We start from the raw sequence: 24,796 nt of genomic DNA, 5'->3' as shown, positions 1-24,796 counted from the left end.
GGAGGACTCCAAGTCCACCATATCCGCAGTCCACATCCCTGGCGTAGAAAACTGGGAGGCAATTATCTCAGCCGTCAATCCGTGGACGGTGGCGAGTGGTCCCTGCACCCGGCAGTGTTTCAGTCAATCTGCCGCAAGTGGGGCACTCCGGACGTGGACCTAATGGCATCCCGTCACAACAACAAGGTTCCGGTTTACGTGGCTCGCTCCCACGATCCTCAGGCCTTCGCCGCGGACGCTCTGGTTCAAGACTGGTCCCAGTTTCGTCTGTCCTACGTGTTTCCCCCTCTAGCTCTCTTGCCCAGAGTCCTGCGCAAGATCAAAATGGAGGGCCGTCGAGTCATTCTCACTGCACCGGACTGGCCCAAGCGAGCTTGGTATCCGGACCTGCTCCAACTGTCCGTGGAGATGCCGTGGCATCTTCCGGACCGTCCAGACCTGCTCTCGCAAGGTCCGTTTTTCCGCCCGAATTCTGCGGCACTCAAATTGACGGCGTGGCTCTTGAGTCCTGGATTTTGACGGCTTCTGGTATTCCTCCTGAAGTCATCTCCACTATGACTCGGGCCCGTAAGTCTTCCTCCGTCAAGATCTATCACAGGACTTGGAAAATTTTCCTGTCCTGGTGTCGCTGTTCCGGCCATTCTCTTTGGCCATTCTCGTTGCCGACCCTTCTGTCTTTTTTACAGTCCCGTCTGCAGCTAGGACTGTCCCTCAACTCTCTCAAGGGACAAGTCTCAGCTCTATCAGTGCTGTTCCAGCGGCGTCTCGTCCGGCTGGCTCAGGTCCGCACCTTCATGCAAGGTGCGTCTCACATCATTCCGCCTTATCGGCGGCCCTTGGATCCCTGGGACCTTAACTTGGTCCTCATGGTATTGCAGAAACCCCCTTTCGAGCCCCTTAGGGAGGTTTGTTTGTATCGTCTTTCTCAAAAGGTGGCCTTTCTAGTTGCCATAACTTCTCTCAGGAGAGTCTCTGATTTGGCTGCGCTCTCCTCGGAGTCACCTTTTTTGTTTTTTCACCAAGACAAGGTAGTTCTCCCGTCCGACCCCGGACTTTCTTCCTAAGGTGGTCTCTCCCTTCCACCTTAACCAGGATATTTCCTTGCCTTCCTTCTGTCCGGCCCCTGTTCATCGCTTTGAGAAAGCGCTGCATACTCTAGATCTGGTGCGTGCTCTCCGGATCTATGTGTCTCGAACCGCTGCGCTTAGGCGGTGCACCTCTCTTTTTGTGCTAACCACAGGGCGGCGCAAGGGTCTCTCTGCTTCTAAGCCGACCTTGGCCCGTTGGATTAGATCGACCATTTCGGACGCCTACCAGAGTGCTCAGGTGCCTCCCCCGCCGGGGATCAAAGCACACTCGACCAGAGCTGTCGGTGCCTCTTGGGCTTTTAGGCACCAGGCTACGGCTCAACAAGTCTGTCAGGCTGCCACTTGGGCTAGCCTGCATACCTTTTCGAAGCACTACCAAGTGCATGCTCATGCTTCGGCAGATGCGAGCTTGGGCAGACGCATCCTTCAGGCGGCTGTCGCCCACTTGTGAAGTTAGGCTCTGCCTACTTCTTAGTTTTTTCTGTTTATTCCCACCCAGGGACAGCTTTGGAACGTCCCATGGTCTGGGTCTCCCAAAGGAACGATAAGGAAAAAGAGAATTTTGTTACTTACCGTAAATTCTTTTTCTTATAGTTCCGTATTGGGAGACCCAGCTCCCTCCCTGTTGCCTGTTGGCAATTTTCTTGTTCCGTGTGTTTATCACCGGCTGTTGTCGTGGACAGAGTCTCCGGTTGTTCCGGTTCCTACTCGGTTCTACTTGTGGGTGGCTATTCTCCTTCAGCTTTTGCACTAAACTGGCTAGGACTGGCTACCAGGGGGTGTATAAGCTCAGAGGGAGGAGCTACACTTTTAAGTATAGTACTTTGTGTGTCCTCCGGAGGCAGAAGCTAAACACCCATGGTCTGGGTCTCCCAATACGGAACTATAAGAAAAAGAATTTACGGTAAGTAACAAAATTCTCTTTTTTCTCTGCTTTCTTTTTCAGAGTGGAGGGCAGATCATGGTACAGTGCTCATAGAGGCCGTCTATGGATAGCAGCTGCAGCTAAAAATCCTTCCCCACAGGAGATCTCAGAACTAGAGACCTCATACCGAGTGCTACTTCATAAAGGTTGAGCTGGCAAATATTTTAAAAACTTGATAAAAAGCACTAGTAAAAATTTATTTCAGGGATCTTTAGTTATTAGGGACAGAGTGAGATTTTCTGAACATGTGATGCAAAATGCAGTGTGTACCTACCCTAAGATCCATTATTTGAAGCCGTGATCTAATGCCTTTGAGGTGGAGGGTATATGTGGGAGTTTGTCTGGCTACAGTATGTCTCTGCTCAGTCAATGTGGGGTTCTTTAAGAATGTGACAATATTGCCTTATCACTTAATTCAAATGGCAGAATGTCTTAGTCACATGTAAGGACGGGCTGCAGTCTGAAGAAACATAACACCGGAGTCTGGTGTTTCAGCTGACAGGAGCTGTATCATAAGCACACATACCGGTGAGCTGCCGGAGAAGGGCTGTAACATCAAAAGAAATACATCTTTTCAGCTGACTGAGCACAAAGGATTTTTTTTTATCCGGCCTCTTTTTCCTGTACTCAATCACTCGAGGAGAAGATTTATTTATTTTTTTCTCCTGGGTCTCCAGCAGCCCTGATACGTGTACTCATGATACAGCTCCTCTGTCAGTTGAGACCTAGGTTTTGGGAGATGCGTTTCTTCAGACTGCAGCCCGTCCTGATATGCGACAGGCTGAATGGGGCCATCTTCTTACATTCTTGGAGTACTATTTCGCATTTCGACAATTTCTTTTTTTTGCCTTAAAGTTGTTTGGAGGACTATGTTTAGTTTAAAAAAATATGTAACTTGGAAAAACGGTCCTGGAAGTTGTGTTCACATAATGTGTGATTGTCACAAGGGAAATAGTGTTATGTTAGACCTCCTTTTACAATACGGTATATCAAAATGATATTGAAAAACTTTGCATTGTATGATGAGATTATTTGATGATGCCACAGATTGTGGACTTTGGGATTTTATATGAAGGATAAACATTTGTGACACAAGGATGGAGGGAGGAGGGCGATTTCCTCTGTAACCTTCTGTACAGTAATAATATGCAGCAAGCACTTGTAACTAACTGTGGCATTTTGGCAAGTTGCTTTCATTCTTTATATTTGTGTCCCTGACTTTATTTATTAGAACTTTCTATTGTTATATTCATTTCTGGAATTTAACTTGGCACAAGCCTGAAAAATTTGTCCTGGTGTCCGAATCTTCCTTTCAGCCCTTTATACGTTGGCGACTAATGATTTCACCTGTGCTAATTGAAAAAGATACTAGCTCTAATTGTACCAACCCATTAAAGGCATAAATACACCCATATAAACCATTTTAAGAATGCTTATTCACACTTATCAGTGTAAAATTCAAAAGCCTGCCTAATTTCTCTATCGCTTTCATTGGGGGACACAGGACCATGGGTGTATGCTGCTGTGACTAGGAGGCTGACACTAAGTGAACATAAAAAGAGTTAGCTCCTCCCTGGCAGTGTACACCCCGAGCCGGAGGCGGTACTATGCCAGTTTTTTGCTTAGTGTCGTAGGAGGCTGAAGTGGGCCCATATCTCTGTGGGCCAACCTCAGCCTAGGCTATTGCGGTTTTTTCCGTTTTTTTCGGGCTATACGGCACCGCTCAGCATTCTCATCGTTCTACGTTTTTTGTCTCTTCTGCAGGGTTAAAGACCCTGCTTCAGAGAGAACTCTCGCGCCAGGGTTGCCTGAGGGCTCGAGACGCCAGGCCCTATCCCCCTCCGGCCCCATGGTACCACCCCAGGGGTTGATTGGGGACCGAGATTATTATTTGATTTAAGGGCACACACTCTCCGTCGACCCCCCCCATGGTACCGTCCCATGGGGTGTTTCTGGTGGAGGTGAAGAGGATTCCCTGAGGATGTCAGACTGTCACAAGCGGCCAGCAGCGCAGGAGCGCTCACATCAAGGGGTTCTTTTGTCACCAGGCCTCCCCCAGCGTTCACCTGATACCCTGGGCCCAGGCTGAGGTTCTGGCACTGCAGCGCAGGAGCGCTGCGCAGTCTCCATCGCGGCCCCTCGGATGCCTCAACACTTACCAGGGGCCGCAGCAATTGTGGAGGGGACTTATGGATCCGAGCGACGCGCGTGGACGCAGGTGAGAGCTGTTCCGCACCCAGCGCTGCGCTCCCGGCGGCCGCCGCTCATTAATTTAGTCCCCGGGTTCGGGCCTAACTTGGGCCGGAGCGCTCCGCCCCCCGTTTGCGCGCGCGCCCCCTCTGGCCCGCCCTTTGCATATTCTGCCCAGAGAAAGCCACCTCATCGGCCACACGCCCCCTCCAGCAGTAAAAAAAAAAAAAAAGAGGCAAACGCGCGCGTTTTTCTCTTACCAACGGCTCACCTCAGCACAGGCAGGCCGGTGAGCAACAGCAACTTTTCTCTGCGGCTACCTCCAGCTACTCTGAGGCCCCTGCTGACCCGGGAAGGACACAGGCCAGGGTGAGTGCTGCTCCTCATTAGGACCAGCGACACTTTGTACTTTTTTGTTTTTTTTCTTCCAATTTTCTCCTGTCTCCTCCCTAGTGTCCCTAGTAGGAGCCCTGAGCAGCCATGCCTAACTCTAAGTCGTCCCGATCCAAACAGGCCCCCTTCATAATGCATTTTGCGTGCTCGTCCTGCAACGAAAAATTCTCCCAAGGCCAGGCTACCTCCCTCTGCGCAGCTTGCACTCCCGATCCGCAGCCCACGCAGATTGCCCCAGACGCCGCCAGCCCCCCCGTCCACGCCGCTACTGCAGCAGTACAGGATGCATCGGGCCCCAATGCGCTCCCTCCCCCGGAGTGGCTGACTTCTCTCTCCCAGTCGGTGGATTCTCTGTCAAGGGCGTCCCTGACCATCGCGCAAGCTTTGCAGTCGCTCCCTACGCTCAGCCATGCCACACAGGTCCAGCCGCCGCAGGACGACAGTTGTGCTGACCCTGACCTGGCTGCTGGAGCGCGGAAGCGAACCCGCATGGTCTCGTCTTCCAATTCCTCCCAGAGGTCTCTCTCCCCTCCAAGACCCGAGCGCCACTTCTCTCCGGGACCATCTGATCTCTCCGGAGAAGAGTCGGATGCAGCCTCACTGCTGGACTCGGACCAGGCAGCTGATGTCAGGCGTATGGTGGACAGCCTGGTCGACGCAGTGAATAAGACGCTGAAGCTCCAGCCGGACTCTGCCAGAGCTCACAGGTATCTTTCAAACGTGTTAAGCGTGTCCACAGGTCTTTCTGCGATCATCCGGAATTCGCTGAGATCCTACGCAAGCACAGACAGCAACCGGACAAGACGTTCAACAACGGTAAGTCGATTGACTTACACTATCCCTTCCCCGAGGATCTTGGGAAGGAATGGGCAGGCTCACCGGTGGTCGACCCCCCCCGGTCTCCCGCCTGTCCTCGCATACGGTTCTATCTCTGCCACAGGGGACATCGCTCCGTGATGCCACGGACCGAAACATTGAGAGATTCGCCCGTTCGGCTTTCGAGGCAGCAGGCGCTGCCTTGTCGCCGGCTTTCGCCGCCGTCTGGGTAGCGAAGGCCATGGTGACATGGGCCGACACCCTCCGCAGAGGCCTTCGCTCACAGGATGGCGATCCCGAGCTCGTCAACATGGCGGCACAGATTGTCCTAGCAGGTGAGTATATCATTAACGCATCTCTGGCGTCTGCCAACTGCGCAGCACAAGCGGCCAGCAACACGGTGGCAATCCGCCGGGCGGTCTGGCTCAGAGCCTGGAATGCAGACGCAGCTTCAAAGAAATCTCTTACCGGCCTCCCATTTGCAGGAGGCCAACTGTTCGGGGACAGGCTCGATCAGATCATCGCCGAGGCTACGGGAGGAAAGAGCACTTCCCTTCCCCAGCTGAGACCAAGACGTATCCCGCGCCGCCAGTCGACCTCAGGTTTTCGTCCTTTTCGCAGCTTCAGTTCCACTACACAGCCTAGGAGGAACAGATCCCCACAGAGAAACAGGAAGAACCCGTCCTTCAAAGCAAATCCGTCCTGGCGTCCTAGATCACGCCAGCCAGCCAAACCAGCATCTAGATCTCAGCGATACTCCTCCAAATGACTCGTGGTCTTCGCGCGTCAGCGCGGACCAGGTGGGGGGGCGCCTGTCTCTTTTCCAACACGTCTGGCTGCCCTTGATCACAGACGCTTGGGTCAGAGAAATTTTAGTCTCGGGATACAAGATAGAGTTCTCGTCAATGCCCCCAAGTCGGTTTTTCCTTTCCCATCCTCCCGAGTCAGACGCGCAAGCTCGCCCTTTTCTTCACGCCATCGAAACTCTTCGCCGCTCAGGGGTTGTGGTGCCGGTCCCAGACTCTGACCGGTTCAGGGGAGTCTACTCAAACCTCTTCGTTGTCCCCAAAAAGGACGGCACTGTGCGTCCCGTTCTCGACCTCAAGGTCCTCAACAGGTACGTCAGACCCAGAAAATTTCGCATGGAGTCCCTCCGATCGGTCATTGCCTCCATGGAGGTTGGCGAATTCCTCGCCTCTCTGGACATACAGGATGCATAGCTGCACATCCCGATTGCACATCAACACCAGAAATTCCTGCGCTTTGCCGTGGCAGACGATCATTATCAGTTTACTGCCCTACCTTTCGGCCTTGCGTCTGCGCCCCGAGTATTCACGAAAGTCATGGCTGCTGCCATGTCGATCCTGCACTCCAGAGGAGTTCTGGTGATTCCATACCTGGACGACTTGCTGATCAAGGGGTCCTCTTTCAACGACTGCCGTCTAAGTGTCCAGGTTACCATCGATACTCTGTCCCGGCTCGGTTGGATCATCAATCGGAAGAAGTCCTCTCTGACCCCGGCCCGTCGGATCACATTCCTCGGCATGGAGTTCGATACCATCCAAGGACGTGTGTCCCTTCCACAGGAAATGATTGCCTCCCTCCAGAGAGATGTCCAGACCCTCCACCGCTCCAGAGCGGTGTCCATACGATTCGGTATGAGGGCCCTAGGTCGGATGGTGGCGGCAATAGAGGCAGTCCCGTTCGCCCGCTTTCATCTTCGTCCCCTTCAGCTATCTCTGCTGCACAATTGGGACAAGTCGCTATTCACCCTGTATCGCAAGATAAAGTTGTCCCCGGAAGTCCGCCGCTCTCTGCTCTGGTGGACCAACAGCCTAAATCTCTCCAAAGGAATGTCATTCGTACCGGTATACTGGCAGACAGTCACCACCGATGCCAGCCTTCTGGGCTGGGGAGCGGTGTTCCATCATCACACGGCTCACGGACAGTGGTCCTCCCGGGAAAGCCGATTCCCGATCAACGTTTTGGAGATCAGAGCGGTCCTTCGAGCCCTGCAAGCTTTTCAGCGCCTTATACAGGGGTCTCCTATCAGAATACAGTCGGACAACGCCACGGCGGTGGCATACATCAATCACCAGGGCGGCACGAGGAGCGTCATGGCAATGAGAGAGGTGAAGATGATCATACAGTGGACAGAGTCGCACAACTCCAGGATCTCCGCGGTACATATCCCCGGCGTGGAAAATTGGGCGGCTGACTATCTCCACAGACAAGGTCTGGCGTCGGGCAAATGGTCTCTCAACAGAGACGTTTTCGGACAGATCTGCCACAGATGGGGGACTCCGGATGTGGACCTGATGGCCTCGCGGTTCAACAATCAAGTCCCACAGTTCATATCTTGCTCCCACGACAAGCAGGCGCTAGGAGTCGACGCCCTCATTCTTCCGTGGAATCACTTCAGACTACCGTTCATCTTTCTGCCACTGATCCCAAGAGTCCTCAAGAAAATCAAGGCAGAGTGCATTCCGGTGATTCTCATCGCCCCAGAATGGCCCAGGCGAGCATGGTTCTCAGAACTCGCACAGCTCGTCGCGGACACCCCATGGCGGCTTCCGGATCGGCCGGACCTGCTGTCTCAAGGTCCGCTCTTCCATCAGAATTCAGGGGTTCTCAATTTGACGGCATGGCTCTTGAATCCTGGCTGTTAGCCCAGTCAGGATTTGCTCCAGGAGTGACTATGATTAGGGCTCGAAAGCTTTCATCTTCGAAGATCTACTACTGCACCTGGAAGGCCTTTTTCAGTGGTGCGAGGTCAACGGAAATCTCTCCCCGCTAGTTCTGTCGCTACCGACGCTTCTAGCGTTCCTTCCGGCAGGGTTGCAAGTGGGTCTCTCGCTGGCAACCATCAAGGGGCAGGTTTCGGCTTTGTCTGTTCTTTTCCAACGAAATCTAGCATCACGTCCGCAGGTCAAGACGTTCATCCAAGGAGTCGCTCATCTGAATCCGCCCTATCGGGCTCCGCTAGAACCATGGGATCTCAATCTGGTTTTAGGATCCCTCCAACTGGCTCCATTTGAACCACTCAAAGAATCTTCAGTCTCACACTTATCCTGGAAAGTGATTTTTTTGGTGGCGGTCACTTCAATCAGGAGAACGTCTGAACTGGCAGCTCTTTCGTGCCGTTCACCTTTTCTTGTTTTTCACCAGGACAAGGTTGTCCTGCGTCCGTCTCCGGAGTTCCTGCCGAAGGTAGTGTCTCCTTTTCACCTGAATGAGGATATCGTGCTTCCATCTTTTTGTCCGGCACCCACTCGCTCCTTGGAAAGGTCACTACACACTCTGGACTTAGTACGAGCGCTCAGGATTTACGTCTCAAGAACTGCGCCTTTCCGCAAATCAGACAACCTGTTCGTCCTGCCTTCTGGTCCCAAGAAGGGCATGCCGGCATCCAAGGCTACCATTGCCAGATGGATCAGGTCAGCCATTTCGGAGTCCTACCGAATCAGGGACAAGTTCCCTCCGAGAGGAGTAAGAGCCCATTCCACCCGTGCACTTGGGGCGTCTTGGGCAATCAGACACCAGGCTTCAGCCGAGCAAGTCTGCAAAGCCGCAACGTGGTCCAGTCTTCATACCTTCACCAGGTTTTACAAGGTCCACACCCAGGCATCAGCAGATGCCTGCCTTGGGAGAAAGGTGTTGCAGACGGCTGTCGCACACCTCTAAAAAGGTAGTAAACATGTGTACAGAGCGTTCCAATGGAATTTGTGCTTCGTTTTGGATCTGTAGGACGGCTTGTGTACCCACCCAGGGACTGCTTTTGGACGTCCCATGGTCCTGTGTCCCCCAATGAAAGCGATAGAGAAAGAAGGATTTTTGTGTACTCACCGTAAAATCTCTTTCTCTGAGTCTTCATTGGGGGACAGAGCACCCACCCTGTTTGGATTGTGAGGTCTTCATTTACCGGATGTTTCCCGATGTTGTTTGCGGGTCACCTTTGTTTCCATCCGGCTATTATATATATACGTGCCATAAGGCACGGTGTGTTTTTCACCACACATTTTTCTCGTGTATTACATTGTTTAGTTATGGTTGTTCAGGTCTCTCCTACTACTGCTTTTGCACAAAACTGGCATAGTACCGCCTCCGGCTCGGGGTGTACACTGCCAGGGAGGAGCTAACTCTTTTTATGTTCACTTAGTGTCAGCCTCCTAGTCACAGCAGCATACACTCATGGTCCTGTGTCCCCCAATGAAGAGAGATTTTACGGTGAGTACACAAAAATCCTTCTTTTCATCCATGTAACTTTTTTTAAGCTTTATTTGAAATTCCTCTTTAAATAATTGATTTTCCTCTTCATTGTATTCAGCGTGGGCGATTTAAATACATCTACATTACATTTGGCTTCAAACTGTTTTTATTTCTATTTTCTTCTTATTTGCACTTTTTTTATGTGTAAAAATCATTTTGATTTTGTACCATAAGTTAATTTTTATGTTTACTGTTACATTATTTATATTCATAGATGTTAAATTTCCAAAGGATTACCCAACCTCCTGCCTGCTGGGCTGTGTGGAGGTGGTTGACTGCCTACCAAATGAGCAATTTAAGGAACAGGTGAGCTACTTACTACTTCTTATGCTGTGGTGTATAATGTTTAAGGCCAAACCGGAGGCACAAAAAAAAAATGTTGTCAAGATGGAAATAACCACTTAATTTTAAGTGTTGATTCCCTGTATTTTATTGAGTGCATCTCTACTCTCTATATATTTCGTTCATTTTTGTGAGAAAGGGTTCATTAAGTTTATTGCAATTTTATTGATTGAAATCCCGGGTGTTTGTATGTATGTGAGTCAGGTGGAACTATTTTAGTGACCTGACACCTTTCCCTGTGTGGACATGCATTCAGAGATAGATGTCCGTAACCAGGACCACCCACCCAATGGACTCATATGCAGGCAAACAACAGGAATTTTAATGAATAAAATGGCAGTTATACCATGTCGTCCACGGATCGGACTGTATGACAACAAAACAGCTTGCTTTCAAAAGGAGGAAAAAATCACAGAAAAAGAAACAACCCGGACAGATTACTAATGCAGTAGCAGGGTGCAGCAGTCCCCCATGGTAAAGGTGGGGCTAGCACATGTGCAAAATACTAATGAAACAACCACTCACAACTAATGATGAGCGAACCTTTGGAGGTTGTTTGCTGGCAGCAAACGAGCTTGACCCGAACCCTGGATCAAGTCACTAGTTGGCAGTTTGAGTCTCCGCTCACGTACATTCAGCCATAAGCAGAATACTTCTGGGGAGAATGGGGGGGTGGGCTTTTTCAATTTTTCTGTTGTTACCCCCAGTGTGCGCCGTTAAAACACTGCAAGCGGCTCGTACAGGGTTGAGCACGAAGCGTACCGGAGTACTGCGATGCTTGCATGAGTTATGTTCTCACGTAAAGTACCCGAACCTTGATTTTTAAATTTGGTCTTTGGTTCAAAACCAAACCTCAGGTTTGCTCATCTCTACTCACAACCTACCAATTCATGGAGGGGTTGGCTGAGTAGTATTAGACATGCATACAGATAAGGCTTGTACAGGGCGCCAGTCACAAGGGTACGTGTGATGCAGTGTCTGGATTACAGTCTGTTGATGATGCCGTACTATTAGATAAGGCGGGCTGGCCAGCACTATATAAACGCACCCCACAGGACCAACACCCCCATACACCCAACCAATAATTAAGGCTGGACTGCATCCAGCATAAAAATGGAAAAATATACAATAGAAAAATGAGGATTTTGTACAAAATACACAAGGAATTGGCCCATACGACACAATCCTCACTTTTTTTTTTTTTGGATGAGAATGGGACCGCTTTTAAAGAAAAAAAGTTTGTGTGTGTGCATATGTATGAATGTGTATATAATATATATTTTTTTTTACACTACAGTTCAAAGATTTAGGGTCACTTAGATATTTCCTTCTTTTTTAAAGAAAAGCACATTTCTTTATCGTTCCTTTGGGAGACCCAGACCATGGGTGTTTAGATTCTGCCTCCGGAGGACACAAAAAGTGTAGCTCCTCCCTCTGAGCTTATACACCCCCTGGTAGCCTGTCCTAGCCAGTTTATCGCTTTGTGTCAGGAGGCATACATCCACACATGCATTCTCATCTGATTTGTTTGACTTTTGGAAAGAGTTTGAAGAAAAGCGGGTCCATGTCTGGACTCCCGGCATGTCCCTTCTCACCCCACTGTGTCGGCGGTGTTGTTAAGGTTGATTTACAAGGCTGCAGCCTTACATGCCGCGCTCCTTCACCATCCCTTCTGGGCTCTGGCTTGAAGTGGGAGCCAGCACGGTCTCCATGCCTGGCAGGAGTCCGGTCTCCATCCACAGCCCCTTGAGGATTCTGTTGGACCGAAGCACTCATCCCCAGGGACATGGCCCTGCGTCTCAGCAGCTAAGTACCTGAGACGTTTATGTTGGGGGTCCCGGTTCTTTATTGTAAGGGGAGAGTATGCTGTATGTGATTGTTTTAACTTTTCCGGCGGGTTCTCTAGCTTTTGCCTGAGAACCGCGCCGATGGTGCCTGCTTGTCGGCCTCGCCGCTTAAATTTAGGCCCCGGCTTCGCCGGAGGCCTAGTTTCATTTTCCTGCCCTCGCATGTCACTCATGCAGAGGGACAGGTTCGGCTCCTCCTCCTCCGGCGGCCGTTCTACACAGGGGAGGGACACTCCCCACTGCTGGGACGTCCCTCCTTCCCTGCAGGTCTCTATAGCCCTCCAGTTCCCGCTCTTTTATAGGAACGCCCTCTTCTCAGGCAGAGTTCACTCTGCTCTGGGACATCCTGCATTCTGCATCTCTGCTGAGGTGCTGCGACTGGGGGACCGGGCTTCGGGATCTGGAGGGCACACAACACCGCACTCAGCGGTCTGGTAAGCCACAGCCGGTCTCCGGTTGTGGACCTCTGTATATTCTCCCTGGGGTTCATTCTCTGCAAAGCCTCCACTCCAGCAGCATGTCTCACACAAGGAGCAAGGTTCCAAGGCTTTATTCTGCATGCAATGCATGTAAGCTCCTGCTGCCTGAGCCGAGCACCTATCCACATTGTGATGTCTGCTCTAACTTGGCGGTGCCACAGCCTGGAGTCTCACCCCCAGTGGTCTCTCAGGCTGCTGCTGCACCTGTGACTGAACCCCCGGCCTGGGTAGAGTCCTTTTCTAGGTCCATATCCCAGGCATTTGCTGAGTCCATGGGACTTTTGTCCAGGACTTTGATGAATATGCATCAGTTTCCCTCACAGGGTGCCTCTAATACTCTTGACAGAGGACTCCTATCCTCTGACCTCCGTCCATCGGAGCTCACGGAGGATTCATCATCTGATTCCAGACCCCGTCCTTCTAAGAGAAGGCGCAGGGTTTCCTCCCCCTCCCCATCCCACGACTCTGTCTCAAGAGCTGACTCTCTAGATGAGGAGGATGCCCTCACTGGGGGCTCGGAGGCTATGTATCCCATCGATTTCTCTGAGGGTGACTCAGATCTTAGTGATTTGATTGCTTCTATTAATTCTGTGCTGGATCTCAATCCGCCAGTGTCAGAGGAGCAACTCTCTTTGGCAGAAAAACATCAGTTTACCTCGCCTAAGAGAGTGAAGAGTGTGTTCTTTAACCACTCCAGTTTTCAGACCGCTGTGACCAAACCCAGGGCCTGCCCTGACAAACGCTTTCCAAAGCGTGGTTCTGATGACCGGTTTCCATTTCCACCTGAGGTGGTCAAGGAGTGGTCTCACTCCCCAAAGGTAGACCCTCCGGTGTCTAGGCTATCAGCCCGGACCGTTGTGTCGGTGGCTAACGGCACCTCACTTAAGGATTCCACTGACCGTCAGATTGACCTTCTGGCCAAATCTGTGTATGAAGCTGCGGGGGCCGCGTTTTCCCCGACTTTTGCAGCAGTGTGGGCTCTCAAAGCCATCTCTGCTTCTCTAGAGGAGATGCATTCCCTCACCAAGGAATCTATGCCTGAGATGGTTACCTTAACTGCTCAGGCTTCAGCTTTTTCATCTTATGCCATGTCTGCCATGCTAGAGGCTGCTCACCGCACTGCGGTGGCTTCAGCTAATTCTCTTGTTATCCGCAGGATTTTGTGGCTTCGAGAGTGGAAGGCAGATGCTTCTTCCAAGAAGTTTCTTGCTGGGCTCCCTTTTGCTGGTTCACGGCTGTTTGGTGAACAGCTGGATGAAATCATTAAAGAAGCTACTGGCGGGAAGAGTACTTCCATGCCACAAACCAAGACCAGGAAACCCGCCCAGGGTAGGAATCAATCGAGGTTTCGTTCCTTTCGTTCCTCCAACTGGTCATCCTCTAAGCCTTCCGCCTCGTCCGCTAACTCAGCCAAGGATCAGAAATCCAACTGGCGCCCAAAAGCGCGTCCGCAGAAGACCGCAGGAGGTTCTGCCACTAAGGCAGCTTCCTCATGACTCTCGGCCCGCTCCAGCCACGTCCTTAGTCGGTGGCAGGCTCTCCCACTTTGGCGACGCTTGGTTAAAGCAAGTCTCCGATCAGTGGGTGAGAGACATCATATCTCACGGCTACAGGATAGAATTCTCTTCCAGCCCTCCAAACAGATTTTTTCTCTCAACTCCCCCCTGCTCCAAGGCCGCCGCCTTCTCGCAGGCCGTGGCGTCCTTGCAGGCAAACGGAGTGATTGTCCCAGTTCCGGCTCGGGAACGGTTCAGAGGTTTTTACTCAAATCTCTTCCTAGTTCCAGAAAAGGACGGTACCTTCCGGCCCATCCTGGATCTCAAGCTTCTCAACAAGCATGTCCGGGTGCGGCATTTTCGCATGGAGTGTCTGCGATCAGTCATTGCCTTTATGACCCAAGAGGAGTTCCTTGCGTCCATCGACATCAGAGATGCCTATCTGCATGTGCCAATCGCAGTGTCACATCAGCGTTGGTTACGTTTTGCAATAGGAGAGGATCATTTCCAATTCGTGGCTCTCCACTTCGGGTCAGCCACGGCCCCTCGGGTATTCACCAAGGTCATGGCGGCAGTGATTGCGATCCTGCACCTCCAGGGGTTAGCAGTGCTTCCTTATCTGGACGACCTTCTGGTCAAGGGTACATCCAGCGCAGACTGTCAGCGGAGTGTTTCGCTCACTCTCGCCACCCTAGCCCAATTCGGGTGGATTGTCAATCTTCCCAAATCCACTCTGACTCCGACCCAGAGTCTCACGTACCTAGGGATGCAGTTCAAGACTTTGCCGGCACTTGTGAAGTTGCCCTTAATCAAACAGCAGTCTCTCCGGCTAGCGGTGCGCTCTCTCCTGAGGCCCCGCAGTTATTCCCTCAGGCGCCTGATGCAGGTGCTGGGTCAAATGGTGGCCTCCATGGAGGCGGGTCCCTTTGCCCAGTTCCATCTGCGTCCTCTGCAGCTGGACATTCTCCGCTGTTGGGACAAGCGGCCTTCCTCCTTACAGAGGTTAGTGGCTCTGTCACCACGGACCAGGAGCTCTCTTCAGTGGTGGCTTCGACCCCTCTCCCTGTCCTAAGGGCGCTCCTTCCTGACTCCGTCCTGGGTGATTCTCACCACGGATGCCAGCCTATCCGGCTGGGGAGCGGTACATCTCCACCACAGAGCACAGGGCACTTGGACTCCGTCCGAGTCAGCCCTTTCAATCAATGTGCTGGAAACCAGAGCTGTGCTTCTAGCTCTCCTAGCCTTTCACCACCTGTTGGCGGGCAGGCACATTCGAGTCCAGTCAGACAACGCGACAGCGGTTGCCTACATCAATCACCAAGGTGGGACACGCAGCCGCCTGGCAATGTTGGAGGTCCAACGCATTCTTCAATGGGCGGAGGACTCCAAGTCCACCATATCCGCAGTCCACATCCCTGGCGTAGAAAACTGGGAGGCAGATTATCTCAGCCGTCAATCCGTGGACGGTGGCGAGTGGTCCCTGCACCCGGCAGTGTTTCAGTCAATCTGCCGCAAGTGGGGCACTCCGGACGTGGACCTAATGGCATCCCGTCACAACAACAAGGTTCCGGTTTACGTGGCTCGCTCCCACGATCCTCAGGCCTTCGCCGCGGACGCTCTGGTTCAAGACTGGTCCCAGTTTCGTCTGTCCTACGTGTTTCCCCCTCTAGCTCTCTTGCCCAGAGTCCTGCGCAAGATCAGAATGGAGGGCCGTCGAGTCATTCTCATTGCACCGGACTGGCCCAAGCGAGCTTGGTATCCGGACCTGCTCCAACTGTCCGTGGAGATGCCGTGGCATCTTCCGGACCGTCCAGACCTGCTCTCGCAAGGTCCGTTTTTCCGCCCGAATTCTGCGGCACTCAAATTGACGGCGTGGCTCTTGAGTCCTGGATTTTGACGGCTTCTGGTATTCCTCCTGAAGTCATCTCCACTATGACTCGGGCCCATAAGTCTTCCTCCGTCAAGATCTATCACAGGACTTGGAAAATTTTCCTGTCCTGGTGTCGCTCTTCCGGCCATTCTCCTTGGCCATTCTCGTTGACGACGCTTCTGTCTTTTTTACAGTCCTGTCTGCAGCTAGGACTGTCCCTCAACTCTCTCAAGGGACAAGTCTCAGCTCTATCAGTGCTGTTCCAGCGGCGTCTCGCCCGGCTGGCTCAGGTCCGCACCTTCATGCAAGGTGCGTCTCACATCATTCCGCCTTATCGGCGGCCCTTGGATCCCTGGGACCTTAACTTGGTCCTCACAGTATTGCAGAAACCCCCTTTCGAGCCCCTTAGGGAGGTTTCTTTGTATCGTCTTTCCCAAAAGGTGGCCTTTCTAGTTGCCATAACTTCTCTCAGGAGAGTCTCTGATTTGGCTGCGCTCTCCTCGGAGTCACCTTTTTTGGTTTTTCACCAAGACAAGGTAGTTCTCCCGTCCGACCCCGGACTTTCTTCCTAAGGTGGTCTCTCCCTTCCACCTTAACCAGGATATTTCCTTGCCTTCCTTCTGTCCGGCCCCTGTTCATCGCTTTGAGAAAGCGCTGCATACTCTAGATCTGGTGCGTGCTCTCCGGATCTATGTGTCTCGCACCGCTGCGCTTAGGCGGTGCACCTCTCTTTTTGTGCTAACCACAGGGCGGCGCAAGGGTCTCTCTGCTTCTAAGCCGACCTTGGCCCGTTGGATTAGATCAACCATTTCGGACGCCTACCAGAGTACTCAGGTGCCTCCCCGCCGGGGATCAAGGCACACTAGACCAGAGCTGTCGGTGCCTCTTGGGCTTTTAGGCACCAGGCTACGGCTCAACAAGTCTGTCAGGCTGCCACTTGGACTAGCCTACATACCTTTTCGAAGCACTACCAAGTGCATGCTCATGCTTCGGCAGATGCGAGCTTGGGCAGACGCATCCTTCAGGCGGCTGTCGCCCACTTGTGAAGTTAGGCTCCGCCTACTTCTTAGTTTTTTCTGTTTATTCCCACCCAGGGACAGCTTTGAAACGTCCCATGGTCTGGGTCTCCCAAAGGAACGAGAAAGAAAAAGAGAATTTTGTTACTTACCGTAAATTCTTTTTCTTATAGTTCCGTATTGGGAGACCCAGCTCCCTCCCTGTTGCCTGTTGGCAATTTTCTTGTTCCGTGTGTTTATCACCGGCTGTTGTCGTGGACAGAGTCTCCGGTTGTTCCGGCTCTTGCTCTGTTCTACTTGTGGGTGGCTATTCTCCTTCAGCTTTTGCACTAAACTGGCAAGGACTGGCTACCAGGGGGTGTATAAGGTCAGAGGGAGGAGCTACACTTTTAAGTATAGTACTTTGTGTGTCCTCCGGAGGCAGAAGCTAAACACCCATGGTCTGGGTCTCCCAATACGGAACTATAAGAAAAAGAATTTACGGTAAGTAACAAAATTCTCTTTTTTTTTTTTTTTTTTCAATGAAGCTAACATTAAATTAAACAAATACACTCTATACATTGTTAATGTGGTAAATGACTATTCTAGCTGCAAACGTCTGGTTTTAATGCAATATCTACAACGGTGTGTAGAGGCCCATTTCCAACAACCACCACTCCAGTGTTCTAATAGTACATTGTGTTTGCTAACTGCGTTAGAACGCTAATGGATGTGCAGAAATTGTTAGCACAACTAACAACAGTTTTGCTGATTAGAGAAGCTATAAAACTGACCTTCCTTTGAGCTAGTTTAGAATCTGGAGCATTACATTTGTTGGTTCCATTTAAACTCTCAAAATGGCCAGAAAAAAGAGAACTTTCATGTGATACTCGACAGTCTATTCTTGTTCTTAGAAATGAAGGATATTCCATGCGTGAAATTGCCAAGGATCTGAAGATTTCTTACAACGGTGTGTACTACTCCCATCAGAGGAGAGCACAAACAGGCTCTAACCAGAGTAGAAAGAAAAGTGGGAGGCCCCGCTACACAACTGAGCAACAAGACAAGTACATTAGCATCTTTAGTTTGAGAAATCGACGCCTCACAGGTCCTTAACTGGCAGCTTTATTAAATAGTACACGCAAAACCCCAGTGTCAACGTTTACAGTGAAGAGGCGACTCCGGGATGCTGGCCTTCAGGGCAGAGTGGCAAAGAAAAAGCCATATCTGAGACTGGCTAATAAAAGGAAAAGATTAATATGGGGAAAAGAACAGACATTGGACAGAGGAAGATTGGAAAAAAAAGTGTTATGGACAGACAAATCAAAGTTTGAGGTGTTTGGATCACACAGAAGAACATTTGTGAGATGCAGAACAACTGAAAAGATGCTGGAAGAGTGCCTGACGTCATCTGTGAAGCATGGTGGAGGTAATGTGATGGTCTGGGGTTGCTCTGGTGCTGGTAAAGTGGGAGATTTGTACAAGGTAAAAAGGATTTTGAATAAGGAAGGCTATCACATCTTGCAACGCCATTCCATACCCTGTGGACAGCGCTTTTTTGGAGCCAATTTCATCCTACAACAGAACAATGACCCAAAGCACACCTCCAAATTATGCATGAATTATTTAGGGAAGAAGAAGGCAGCTGGTAATCTATCTGTAATGGAGTGGCCAGCCCATTCACAAGATCTCAACCCTATTGAGCTGTTGTGGGAGCAGCTTGACCGTATGGTACGCAAAAAGTGCCCATCAAGCCAATCCAACTTGTGGAAGGGGCTTCTGGAAGCATTGGGTGAAATATTTCCAGATTACCTGAGAAAACTAACAGCTAGAATGCCAAAGGACTGCAAAGCTGGAATTGCAGCAAAGGAGCATTCTGTGACGAAAGCAAAGTGTGAAGGAGAAAATTATTATTTCAAGTTAAAATCATTATTTCCAACCAGCCAAAAAGTGATCAAAACATCACATGTATCCCAAAATGATACCAATACAAACTACAGTTAATTAACCCCTTAACGACCCATGACGTACTAGATACGTCATGGATCGTGTGCCGGTAAGCCCCGCCCCCTGCCGGCGGCGGCGATCGGCGCACATATCAGCTGTTATCAACAGCTGATATGTGTGCCTGCTAGCCGCGGGTGGAATCGCTTCCACCCTCGGCCATTAACCCCTTACATTTCGCTGCCAAAGTCTTGGCAGCGATATGTATGTGGGCGCCGCCATGACAGTGACTTACCCCGCCCCCACAGGAAGTCACGTGACATGATCACGTGACTTTCGGCGGTTGCCATGGTAGCACAGGGTCATGTGATGATGCCTGTAGCTAACATGAGTCACTTCCTCTCAATGCCGGAATACAGCCGGCATTGAAAGTGAAGCAGCAAATCTGCAGTTCTCAGCTCTGTAGCTGAGATCTGCAGATAGTGCAGAGCGATCGGATTGCTGATCGCAATAGCCCCCTAGGGGGACTAGTAAAATAAAAAAAAAAGTAAAAAAAAAAGTTTTAAAAAATAAAAAAAAAATAAAAAAACCTAAAAGTTCAAATCACCCCCCTTTCACCCCATTGAAAATTAAAGGGTTAGAAAAATACACACATATTTGGTATCGCCACGTTCAGAAATGCCCGATCTATCAAAATATAAAATCAATGAATCTGATCAGTAAACGGCGTAGCGGCAAAAAAATTCCAAACGCCAAAATTACGTTTTTTGGTCGCCGCAAATTTTGCGCAAAATGCAATAACAGGCGATCAAAACGTAGCATCTGCGCAAAAATGGTACCAATAAGAACGTCAGGTTGAGACGCAAAAAATAAGCCATCACTGAGCCTCAGATCCTGAAAAATGAGAACGCTACGGGTTTTGGAAAATGGCGCAAAACGTGCGCCACGTTTTTTGGACAAGCTTGTGAATTTTTTTTAACCCCTTAGATACAAGTAAACCTATACATGTTTGGTGTCTACAAACTCGCACCGACCTGAGGCATCATACCCACACATCAGTTTTACCATATAGTGAACACGGTGAATAAAATATCCCAAAAACTATTGTACAATCCCACTTTTTTTGCAATTTTTCCGCACTTGGAATTTTTTTGCCGTTTTCCAGTACACTATATGGTAAAACTTATGGTTTCATTTAAAAGTACAACTCGTCCCGCAAAAAACAAGCCCTCATATGGCAAGATTAATGGAAAAATAAAAAAGTTACGCCTCTTTGAAGAAGGTGAGCAAAAAACAAAAACGCAAAAACGGAAAGTGCCCGGGGGCTGAAGGGGTTAAGCGGGGAACAAAAAAAAAATGGAAAATAGTTATGGCTCTCATACTATGTTGACCAAAAATTAAATATATAGATGCATATTATGTTATTTTTTTTAAGTGATTATTCTTATGCAAAAAATGGTAATACAAGAAGGTATAACTTCTGTATGAACCCACAGAAGAAAGGTAACATATGATTTATTCTTTCAAAAAATGTAAATTTAAACACAATTTTGTATTTTGTTCATGTATAGTACCCCAAAAAATTAACAAGTGATCAAAAATCTATATGTGCCCAAAAATGGTACCAGTAGTAAAGTACAAGTTGTTCCGCAAAGAAAATAAAGCCTTATACAGCTGACCAAAATAGTTTTTGATGTTTTTTTTTTTTTAAAGTGAATTTTTCTTTCTGTGTATAAGTAACAAAACAACCTTTTATACATTTTTGTATGGTTGTGATGGATCCGCAGAATAAACATTTACCGTATTTTTCGCTTTATAAGAAACACCTGATTATAAGACGCACCCCCAAATTTGGTGAAGGAAAAGAGAAATTTTTTTTAATGTTAAATGGGGTCCATCTTTATAATGCCAATGTCCGTCTAACAAATCATATAGGGTATATGTCCCTCATAGCCCCCCATCCTAAAATTAGACCCCGTAATCTGGATTTGGCCCCCTTATAATGAATATAGCCCCCCTGTGCTGCCCATGGCCCCTATAGATGGCACACCTCCCCTGTGTTTGATATGGCCCCCATACTGCTGCCCATGGCCACTATAGATGGCACATCTCCCCTGTGTTTGATATGGCCCCCATACAGCTGCCCATGGCCACTATAGATGGCACATCTTCCCTGTGTTTGATATGGCCCCCATACAGCTGCCCATGGTCACTATAGATGGCACATCTTCCCTGTGTTAGATATGCCCCCCATACTGCTGCCCATAATAAAATAAAACACTCTTTCCTTACCTTCTCAGTGCTGTCCCTCCTCGTGTCTCCCTCCTTGCAGTTGAGCTCCGGCTTTCTCCACTTCCTGGTTCTTGCTGCTGGTCATGTGATCGGCACGGCAGAGTAATATCATCTCTGCGTGCCTGATCACAGACAGCAGCAGCAGGAGACCGGGAGATCAGCGCTGGAGGTAAGTAAAGCTTTTTTTATTTTACTATGGGCAGCAGTATGGGGTCATATCTAACACGGGGGGGGGGGTGTCATGTGCGATCAAAGGGAGCACAGGCAGATATAATATGCCCCGCTCCCCCAGCCCATCAAAACAAAAGTGCATCTTATAAAGCGAAAAATACGGTAAATTACACATAACAATGAATAGTCTTTTTTTTTTTTTAAAAAAAATATAGGATTTTTTTTGTTTTGTTTTTTTATGCTTTCAAAGCATGTAGAAAGTCACATGTACGACAAAATGGGCACCACAAAAAAAAAACCTAAGCCCTGATACAGCTTAGAATATGGTGAACCAAAATCAATAATTTTAATTTTTTTTTTGCCACCAAATATTTACTGTACAAAAGCAATAAAAAAATAAATACAACCATAGAAATTTTGCATTGCCATAATCCTACAGACCCAAAGAATAAAATTGACACTTTATTTGTGCTGCACGTCAAATAGCATAAGATTTCACATGTAAAAAAAAATGAAAGAATTTCTGTTCTGTTTATATTCCTTCATTTAAAGAGTTAATAAAAGTTTAAGCTGTATGCAACCCCAAAGTGATCGCTTTGGCACATACAGCTCATCCCGAAAAAAGCAAAAACAGGTCTTGATATGACTATTTCACTGGAAAAATATAAAAGTTATTGCTTCTGAAAAGACAATGTTTTATCATAAAGGCTAAAACTCGCTTTGACAGACGGGGGGGTTAAGCATCGCCCAATATTTTATATGATCTACAAATTAATATTCCATTCCGAAATGCTAGACCTTGAGACCCAAATCTTTACTGCAAAATGTATTTGCTTTTTATAATATATTCAACCCAATGTTTTTTTATCTGACTTTTATTTTTTGGATGTTGCACTAATCATGTATATTGTGTTTCATGTCAATATTGTTTTTTTTCCACAGTATTCCTCTCTCAGCCAGGAATCTGCTTCTCCATTTGTTTTTATTTGTACAAACCCTCAAGAGCTGCTCATAAAGTTCCCAATTAAAGGACAGCACAAGATCTGTAAGTACCCCGATATTGCCTGGTACCTGCCGGTTATGTTAGAAGGAACAGAACTTTGTGCTCAATACAGGGCTCAGGCGGTATTACCGGACTTGTGATATTTCCCTTAGGTCAGAGTCACACATCAGTATGTCTCAGGCGGAACACGAACCGTGATGCTTGGACCGACTGCAGGTCTCCTGACCCGAACTGAGCAGCCTCCTATATGCTTATGACACTGCTGAGCTGAGGTCAGAAAACCCAAGGCTGCACCATACATCACGATCCGTGCTCAGACTGTGACAAACTGATTTATTAATCTAGCCTTAGTGATTCAGCTGGCAGAGAAGAGTCTCACTGACCAAAAGCTTGTCTCTGTATGCACTGCTGAGCTGTCTATTTCCATAGTCCTATAAATATACTGGCCACTGTACACAGTACAGTATAGATGTAGAACAAAATCAGAAAATTGGAAATAAAATGACCAATTTATGAATTAATTAATATATACCATTTAAATGGTGCATTCCAGACAAAATCAAGGTAAGGCTCCACAAGACTTGCAAAACCTTCTTACCATTATTTTTTCCAGATGAAGAATTTTCATTAGAAGGTCACCAGTTTAGGAGTCTCATTATACTCATTGCACTTCCATCAGTAATCCATATCAGTTGGGTATTCTATGATCCATTCACAGCACTTAACATTTGCGGCACAGTCATTATTTTCATTTTCATGCAGATCTTTCTGATGAAAAGCCATGGAATAGCTTAAAGGGGTTTTCCTCTACTTAGTCAACCCCCTCTCATTCCCCATCTTTGCTTCCCGATAAAATAAGAAAAGCTAACGCTCACCTCTACTGTTGCCATCGTTCCAGCGGTGCCAGCACTCTGTCCTGGGGCTCATCTGGGGTTGTCAATCACTTAAGCCCCGCGCCAACCACTTCCTGCCTTCAGAGGTATGAGTAATCAGCATGAAGTGGGAGGCGAGCTGCAGCTCTCACCTTCTCTTGATTACTAGTGGTGATTGGGTGCGGGGCTGGCTGGGGCACAAGCACCAGCACCACTGGAATTGCACCATCCGCAGAGGTGAGTATAAGCGTTTTTTTATATTTTTTTTTGTTTGTTTGTTTTTTCATATTACCAGGGGCAAACATGGTGAATGAGAAGGTGGTGGACAATCCCTTTAATGGACTTCACCAAATCGAAGACGCATTCACATTCACGACAAAAGGTTACATCTGAAAATTTCATATGTAAAAGGGCATTCCAACTCTCCCACCACGGGCAGATGGCGGGAACGATGAGGGTCAGGCGTTTTTAATTTATACCCCAGACCCCTTTGTTCTCCAGCAGAAAAGATGCTGCCAGACTTTCTCTTCTCCACACTGTAAGCACATAAATGCTCAGCTAAGCTGTGGAGTTGGGAGAGATTACTGACAGACAAATAGGCGTTCTAGCTATCGCCTATGTAAGGCTAACTTGTAAATGGCTATGTGTGCCATGCATGCCTAGAGTATTCCATATCTCGTCTCCTGGTATCCTTTGTCTCAAGCTTTGTACTTAATTTACTTGCAATTGCTGTCTGGACTTTTTTTCTCCTTACCAAATAACATTTCTAAAAGTTTATCTAGTTTATGACACAGTTGAACATCCAGATACTCCTTTGATGCATCTCTCTGAGCAATCACCACAAACATCCATAGGTCATACGTAATTCTGGCAAACCTGTACGTTTTTGTCAAGCCCACCCTTAGCGTTAGTGATGAGAAACTACTACTATATTCAAGCTGCCTAGATTTATGTTTTACAGCAACATTCAAGAACTAAAGAAAAGAAAGAAATGCCTTAAGACCTGAAACCTGTCTGAATATTGCTCTTAAAGTACATTTGGGAAGAATCAAAAGAGAGAACGAAAAGTGTTGTCATACCATTTGCCATGGATTTATTTTCATACTACATTGTAATTTTTTTTTCTTTTTCCCCAGGGAAACTGGACTCTAAAATTCACCAAGGTGCCAAGAAAGGATTAATGTTCAGAAAAGAGAGTACGGGACAAGCTGCAAAAAGTGACACTGGATTCTACAGATGAAGGATTTAAAATAATATGCCTCTCTAGATTGTAAATTCTAAATAGTGTTTGATCTAAAGTTATATTTTTGGAATGCGTTACCAAATCCAAAATGAAATAATAAACAACTATTTATTTGTACTCTGTATATAAAATCGGCACAAAAAATACTAGACAGGTCATTGTATAGTGAAAAAAAATAAACCCCTGGATTCTCTTGCTGTAATATTTACTTACAAACATGGCCGATGGGTGTTAAATGGGATTTCGATCGGGAGTTATTGTGGCTACTTCAGAACTCTGCAGTGCTTTGCTTCCAACCATTCCTGGGCACTCTTTAAAGTATGTTTGAGGTCCTTGCCCTGCTGGAAGACCCATGACCTAGGATGCAAACCCAGCTTTCTGACACTGGGCATTACACTGTGACCCAAAATCCTTTGGTAATCTTCAGATTTCATGAAGCCGTGCACACAATCAAGGCACCCAGTGCCAGAGTCAGCAAAACAACTTTGAACCTCCACCATATTTGACTGTAGGTACTGTTGTGGGGGTTTTTTTTTGTTTTGTTTTTTGGGGGGTTTTTTA

At 48.3% G+C, this 24,796-nt stretch overlaps 1 protein-coding gene across 1 annotated transcript in view; it reads left to right on the top strand.

Annotated features, from left to right (window-relative positions):
* Nucleotides 1–24,428, top strand: part of LOC142303840 (activating signal cointegrator 1-like) — a 118,220-nt gene extending 93,792 nt beyond the window's left edge. Inside the window, exons 10-13 of the mRNA XM_075345624.1 lie at nt 2,035–2,159; nt 9,896–9,987; nt 22,060–22,162; nt 24,129–24,428. Coding sequence (XP_075201739.1) covers nt 2,035–2,159; nt 9,896–9,987; nt 22,060–22,162; nt 24,129–24,232 — 424 coding nt within the window. The 3' untranslated portion in view covers nt 24,233–24,428. The remainder of the gene's footprint in view (nt 1–2,034; nt 2,160–9,895; nt 9,988–22,059; nt 22,163–24,128) is intronic.
* The last annotated feature ends 368 nt before the right edge of the window (nt 24,429–24,796 follow it).

This window comes from Anomaloglossus baeobatrachus, chromosome 4 (assembly GCF_048569485.1).
Source record: "Anomaloglossus baeobatrachus isolate aAnoBae1 chromosome 4, aAnoBae1.hap1, whole genome shotgun sequence".
In the NCBI taxonomy this organism is placed as follows: domain Eukaryota; kingdom Metazoa; phylum Chordata; class Amphibia; order Anura; family Aromobatidae; genus Anomaloglossus; species Anomaloglossus baeobatrachus.
This window is presented reverse-complemented; position numbering and strand designations above follow the sequence as displayed.